This window comes from Sceloporus occidentalis, unplaced genomic scaffold, assembly GCF_023333645.1.
Source record: "Sceloporus occidentalis isolate IW3139 unplaced genomic scaffold, rSceOcc1.0.p SCAF_99, whole genome shotgun sequence".
NCBI classification, from domain to species: Eukaryota; Metazoa; Chordata; class Lepidosauria; order Squamata; family Phrynosomatidae; genus Sceloporus; species Sceloporus occidentalis.
Window position 1 is genome coordinate 3,889,011 of NW_028317079.1, and position 7,582 is coordinate 3,896,592.

Below are 7,582 nucleotides of genomic sequence, written 5' to 3' on the forward strand. Positions count from 1 at the left end.
ATTAATCATAAATAAAAAACGTCTTAAACAGATTTTAAACACAAATGTCAAAAATATAAATATTCATAAAAATATAAATTTCCCACAATACAAAATTGTTCTGTTTGTTTTGTAAAATATTTACATACATTTCTACACATGTTAGGACATGTACTGTTAAGGCTTCTCAGAATAACACATGTAGTATTAGCAACAACAAATAATGATAAAAACATGCACACTCAATATTGACCTTCATTTGCTCCCAAGCAATTACATATAATGTAAAAAAAATAAAAATTATAATCCCATGTTAATAAACTTTACTCATCAAGGTCAAATAGTCCACAGGGGCAATTCAGGATCACGGGGGTCTCTTTATACGAGCATGGATGGATATGCCAACAGGCACAAAGCACTGACATGAAGCAGGTGTACATATGAAAAATCCCTGTGCTGTTCTTGCGGTACCAAATATGTAATGCTGATTAAAGTCTTAACAGAAGGTGTTGGTTATACATTTTGTGTATTAACTTCTTTGTATTCCTTGATGGGCTCTCTTAGTTTCTTGATTTTATACCTGAAAATAGAAGAAAGAATCCATTTATTAAAAAAGCAAACAAAAACAAAACAAGCAATGAATCAATTTCTGTTCAGCAACATCTCCTGATTACAGTCAAAAGGGCCACACCCATCCTTTGAATATTACCTTATATCACATATCTAATACTACTGGCTTAGAGGGTTTGTTGGTAGTGATATAAAGAAAGACGTATAGCTCTCGGCACCGACACCTAAGGTATTCCATGTATAATGGTGTGCCAGTGCTCGCACCAACCACCATAACACAATATAGATTGTCACGAAGCCAGTGATGATGGCTACTGCAGACAAGGGAGTCTAGGCTGTCAATAGAGACGTCCTTGCTGCTGCAACAGAGTCAGTACATACTGGTGGGTGTTTTGGCACAGCTTTTAAGGATGTACCGGTACATCATAAGGGCACAAACAGGCTAAAGTGAAAGAAAAATGAAGAAAAATAAAAAATGAAAACAAACCACAGCAGCTGCCTTCCTCCTCAATAGTCAGATTGTTCTTGCCACCGATTGGCAATGGGGTAGACTTTCCACACATACTCACTAAGGTATGAACAGAGCCTGCAGTGTTTGCCTAGTGCCTGGTATCTCACGTGCAGGGAATTTAGTTGGTGGGGGGGTGCAAATGCATTTAGGGAATTCTGCAAAACATATGATGTGTACCTTTAAGCATGTTGGGCAACTCAATCGGCTATGTATATACAGCAATTCTGGGGCATTATGGCAATTTGGCTGACTTTCTTAATATGACCTCAAGCAAGAGAACACTTACCATTTGTATGCAAAAAATGCTGCAACAGCAATTGCCATGATGAGCAGTAAAGATAAGAAAATTGTCAGAGCCAAATACTCTTCACTTAAAGGCTTCCTGGTGAGCTCAGCAAATGTACAACGGACCCCACTATAGCCTTTTACACACCTAGAGAGGGAAAACACAAAACTGAAGTTATGTTATGAAATTAGTTTGAAGGGGTGCTTTTGAATGTTAAGACCTTTACCAGAAGTAATTCAAGTAAAATCATGTTCATAATTTTGCTAGGAAAACGTAACTGGCAAGTGGCATAAAAGCACTGAACTAGCTTAATCACTTTCAGTATTGGTTTTATGTGACTAAACCTTCAGAGGAACAAATAAAAGGATATATCTTATAAGGTTTAATTGCCTAGCACAGTAGAAAATCCAAATCATGTTTGTCTAAGTTTTAAAAGCACCATGCTTTTTATCTATACCACGCTTCAGCTGTCTTAGCCACAGTTATTAATTACCATGTAAAATGGACCTTTAATATGCATTATTTGCATGAAGCAATGCAAGGCAGCATTTGTTAGATTTAATGAGTGTTGGTGACACAGTTTAGGAGAAAAGTTTTAATTTAAATATGCACCCAGGTGTAATAATCATTATTACACATTTTTCATTAAATGACTACATTAATTATAGATGACAACTAAATATGGTTATTGTGTAAGAATGCAGCTATGTGTTGTAAAGAATTGTGAATATCTATTCACTCTTTCTATATTTTACTCTTCTAGTACCAATTTTACTAACTAACCTATAACTAGTTAAATTTAGTGCAATGAAATAAAAATTAAACAAATAGTGCAATGAAATCATTGTGGGGACATTGCGTATCAAAGTTTTTATAATTCTCAATGTTACCTGCAGTAGTGTTCATCAATGTCCACAAGGTACATACACTGACCATTCCAACAGTAGCCTTCCATTTCTGCATCACATTTCACTATTCTGACTGGTGCCACACGTGGACTTTTCTTTGTTTGCACTAAAATAGATACAACTGTTATTCCCCTTAGTATGTTACCCAGTACGTTTTAAATATCCACCAATACGGTTCTAAATATTAGTATAAATCTTCTATCCATCAAAATAGGTAATCTTTCAAGTCAAAGATTTTGGGTGTCAACTTAAGGACTATAAAATAAAAATAAAATATATTTTAAGGGTTAACTAAGCCCACACACAAAAACAAATATGTAAGGTGCAGCCAGTACTGAAAGCATGTCTCGCATACTGCCGATTTGAAATCAAGTGTAGAAACATGCTAGTGCTGCACACACAATAGGGATTAAAAGTACCGTATTTGGTCGATTATAAGACGACCCCCCAAAATCTGAATATTAATTTAGGAAAAAAAGAAAAAGTCTGATTATAAGACGACCCTATAGGAAAAAAAGTGTTACCAGTAAATAATAATTCATGTCTATTTTATTTTTTTTTTCCTTTTATTTACCAACCTGCCCCCAGTTATGCTCATCTGCCGCCAGTTATGCACATCTGCCCCCAGGCATGCCTTATACCCTCCTATATGCCACGCTGCCCCATGTTATTCCTTTTAACCCCCTATATGCCAGAGTGGCATATATATATTAAAAGGCATATCATGGGACAGAGTGGCATATAGGGGGACACTTACATACCCAGACACTAATATACCCACCTAGACACTTACCTACCCACTGAGACACTTACCTACCCACTGAGACACTTACCTACCCACTGAGACACTTCCCACCCAGACACTTACCTACCCACCGAGACACTTACCTACCCACCGAGACACTTACCTACCCACCGAGACACTTACCTACCTACCCAGACACTAATATACCCACTCAGGCACTTCACTCACCGCGATGCCTCAGCAGGCGCTTGCTGCAGCTCCCACGGGATTACAGCATGACTCTGTGTGACCCCGCTAGGCCCCGCCTCCTCCAGAAAATTGAAGCGGTCTACCAGACCTGCTTTGGGACAGCACAGTGCCGCCGGGTCCCGGTCCTGCAGCAATCTCCCCAACCGGCTCTGCTTCCCAGCAGTGGGCGGGCTATCCCGGGAGTAGGTAGGTACGCACGTATGCAACCTCGGCTGCCTGCACTTTCGCCGGCGCTCGGTGATAGACGCCGGCAGCAGCTGAGGTTACCGCACAGGAGGATCCAGGTCCCCTGCAGCGTTGCGGGGGATCTGGATCTTAGTCTAATACTCAGACCTCATTTGAGGTCTGATTAGAAGACGACCCCGATTACAAGACGAGGGGTATTTTTCAGAGCATTTGCTCTGAAAAAAACCTCGTCTTATAATCGAGCAAATACGGTACTTTCCCTCTTGTTAATGCAGAATCTTTAGTTTTGTTAGGCAACTATCACATAGGAGAGAATATAGAACAAGAGTTCATAGTGCAGTAAACTTGCAATAAAATATTAAATGAATGTACAGTCAGAAAGTGAACTAATTATTTTCAGTGCATCTAAAATAATAGAGATGTCAACTTTTAAATATAAGTGTACTATGAAAGCCAATGCATACTTTTACACAAGACAATCGATAAGGTATAATATAATTTTACATCAGTCAATAGACAATTTATCTTACCCATTGCTGTTGTGCAATTGTCCACAGATTCCCCTGATTTACACAAAGGTACCACTGTTGTTCCGTACACAAGCTGTAGCATATGAAAGCCTATAAAAAAATAAAAAAACCACATTAATACTCACATATTGACTCAAGTTAACATCTGAGGATATGCAATATAACATTTCGGAAAATATTTTGTTCCTGGCTTATACATTCAATGCACATTCAGTAAAAATCGGGGCAAGCTTGGAAATAACAGTTCTGAAAGAAATGAAGAGCAGTCCCCATGGAAGCGAATGTGCCCTTTTTTTGCATCAGAACTGCTCTTACAAAAAAAACTTATGTATAATAAAAAAATTAAATCACATTACCATAGAATCGTTATTTTGTTAATGGCAGATATTCACATTTTTTTCAGTTATAACTCTACCCTTCCCTTAAAAATCAAGAAAGCATAACGTTGATTTTACAAATCGGAAGCACACATAATGTGCAACAAAAGCAAACAGTTGGCTTTGTAGATAAAAGTAGATAGTGAGCGGGTGTGTCATTTCAGCAATCAGTCATATAATCCATAGTCCACCCACTAGCAAGTTTCTAATAACCCAACACAAATAATACTAATACTCAATATATACTCTTGACAGGGAGCAGCTTTATAACCTCAAATACCATAGTAAACATGTGAAAAATTAAAGAAAAAAATGCCTAGAAGGATAAAAGTATGCTGGAACAAAACCACCAGAATCCAACAAAAGTTCCTATGGCCATAAAAGACACGTCACCTGCTTACCCTGAGGTCCTTGAAGGCAACATTCTTGTCTTTTACACATTTAATTACATTCCAGGAACTTGTTATTGCAATAATATCTCTTGAATTAGCATATTAATCATAGAAATTTTCAGTGTTTTGGAATAAGGTTGGGTAATTTGTATCTCTGCAGCTGGTTTTTTAGTAGAACCTTTTGGGTATAACTAACCATGCTCGCCCAGTGTCTTTGTATAGCAGCAGTATAGTTATTTCCCTTTGCTAAAGCCGCCCCGCATAAGGGCAGCTCCTGGTTTTGACTCACTGTTCTATTATGGTATTATCTTAACTATTGCTGGGTTCTAAGCCCAGACTTGTCCTTCATGCATTGATCAACTACATCTGTTTAATATCAATACATGCAGTGTTTTATATTGCTATAAGTATTATTTCTGCATTGCCTATCACTGTTCCATATATTCACAGACTATGGTTCTACATATTGGAATTGCTCATCATACCTATTTAATATTGAAAATGTTCTGAAGACAGCACGAATGCCTGTGGGCTGCTGCTCATGATGACCCCTAAATATCACTTTAATGTTTTTAAGGAATACTTTGATTCAGACACAGTCATTTTAGTGCTATGATAATTTTTAAATTAATATATTAACAAACATATTAACCATAATTATCTTACAAATCTTTTCTCTATATTGGATTTATTATTGGGTTAATAATTAAAGCACAATCAATTCTGCATCCTAATCTTTTTAGTCCAAAGGAAACATTCGCTCCACACTGTATAAGCAATAACATTGCTCTCCATAGTTACTAGTGGAAGACGTTTATTAACCCTTTCTTCACTGCCCTTCACATGTTTTTTGTGCCTAAAAACCTTTCATTTTTTTCATGAACCTACACAAATATATATACTATTCTTACTAAATGTTGGACTAAAATAATGATTTTTTTGGGGGAAAAAAGGCAAACAGATTTTTCTATTTTAATATAAGAACAAACCAATTTAGTTGACCAAAAGACAGTAATGAAAGTGACTTGAATTTAAAAAAAAAAAACGCATATTTTTTTAAATGTTTTTAGGAAGTTACGTGGCACAAAATGGAACTTTACTTTTAAAAACCTTCATAATTTTCAAAAATAAATAAATAAATATATATATATATATATTATATAAAAAAAAAAAGTGTGAGGCCTATGTCTCATTTAGGACTGTTTAACAGCCCACCAAATCAAAATACCATCATAAAAGTATATGTATTTGGAGAGAAGACAACCCAGGGAATTGTCACTAAACCCAGTTGGTCACTAAACTTTCCGTTTGTTTTTGGTATTTTTAAGGATTGTTTGCACATATTACATGTGACTGCAGAGAAACCTACCAAAATGTATTTAGATTACAAAAATATACCACGTGCATAGTTTTTTTTGGGGGGGGGGGGGTCAAGACATGCCTGTTCCCTTTAACAAACTTGTAATTTTGGAATTTTATTTTGTGATGCATATGCTTAATTTTGGAATGTTTAGTAGCCCACCCAATTATTTGCAGGTGGGGGGTTGGTGGCTGGCTGGGATCAGTTTTTTACCAGCCAGGTGACCAAACTACTTTTCTGAGGCTGCAGATAGGTCTCTGACTGATCAGCAACACTTACTTTACATGAATGAAGCATCGCTTTCATCGTGTTTGCGGCGCAGCCATTCATATAGGAGTGACCACACAAGGTCCCATGGCTCTGCCCTTTTGTGAAAGTTCACTGGGATGCCCGAACAAAGAAGACAAATTCATGGAGAATTAAGAGTTTCTACAGACCTATCTGCATTATTCTGGCTTCTTGGTGCGCTTCCGCAAAAGGGTGACATCACGAGGACAGCCTCTCTCTCTTTCCGCTAATCGGGGAAGAGGATGAGGCTTCTCCCTTTTGTGGAAGTTCACGGAGAAGTGGCCAAAGAATGTGGACGAAGAACACAGACGAAAGAAGATCAGAGACCAAGAAGAAAATGTGGAGCTGTGAGAAAAGAGATGGGGACATGGTAGGTAAGGAGGCATTGAGGGAGAGGGTGTGAGAGTGAATGAGAGTGTCAAGGAACTTAATTTCTTAGTGGAAAAAACAAACATTTTATCATAAGCCAAAAGACAGAGATAATAATTGGATAAATGCAGTGTCTAACTCATTTTGTTTAAAGTATGTATTGTTCTAGTGTAGTCTTACTTTTCAAAACTGTTTAAAAAATGAATGATTTTAATACCATTAGGGCTGCAACAACAAATCGATAAAATAGATAATGAAAAACGTTGACAACGATTTTCATTATCGATTAGTCAAATCAATTTTTATCGATTATAAAAAGAGGTTTTTTTTCAGACTTCTTGTAGCTTTTATTATTATGTCAGTAAAATAAGAAGGTGAATAGAGAAATGCCATTGTGATAAAGAGATGAAAGTGTAAATTGTAAGTTTTTTATTATGTTATTTTAAATAAAAAATTTTTTTACATTTTTTTATCCGATCAATTGATTAATCGAAAAAATAATCGGCCAACTAATCGATTATTAAAATAATCGTTAGTTGCAGCCCTAAATACCATGCATTCTGAATTTAAGTCACATATTTACGCGTAAAGATTTTATAGAATTTTTCAGAAAATATCAGTATTGAGAAAAAGAAAACGTTCACCAAGTTAATAGGACATTTAACAACTATTAGAGATGCCAAATTTAGCCTGTGCCTTGAGTAATCATAGCAGTGAAAGCAGCGTCATCTTAATGTCAGAAGGACAGCTACAGGGTGAGCCCAAACTGTGAACCAAGCCCAGTTTCTAGTCTTTAGTGATGGAGATTTGTCAGCACTTTAAAGCGTCTGAG

The 7,582-nt window shown here is 36.6% G+C and overlaps 1 protein-coding gene across 1 annotated transcript; it reads right to left on the minus strand.

Moving 5' to 3' along the window:
- Positions 1 to 492: 492 nt before the first annotated feature.
- Positions 493 to 4,054, minus strand: LOC149284127 (proepiregulin-like; the record flags this gene model as incomplete). The annotated part of the gene is made up of 4 exons (XM_089497161.1): positions 493 to 559; positions 1,347 to 1,493; positions 2,237 to 2,360; positions 3,965 to 4,054. Coding segments are annotated over 4 exons (428 nt in total), but the record flags the coding sequence as incomplete, so codon positions are not given.
- Positions 4,055 to 7,582: the final 3,528 nt, after the last annotated feature.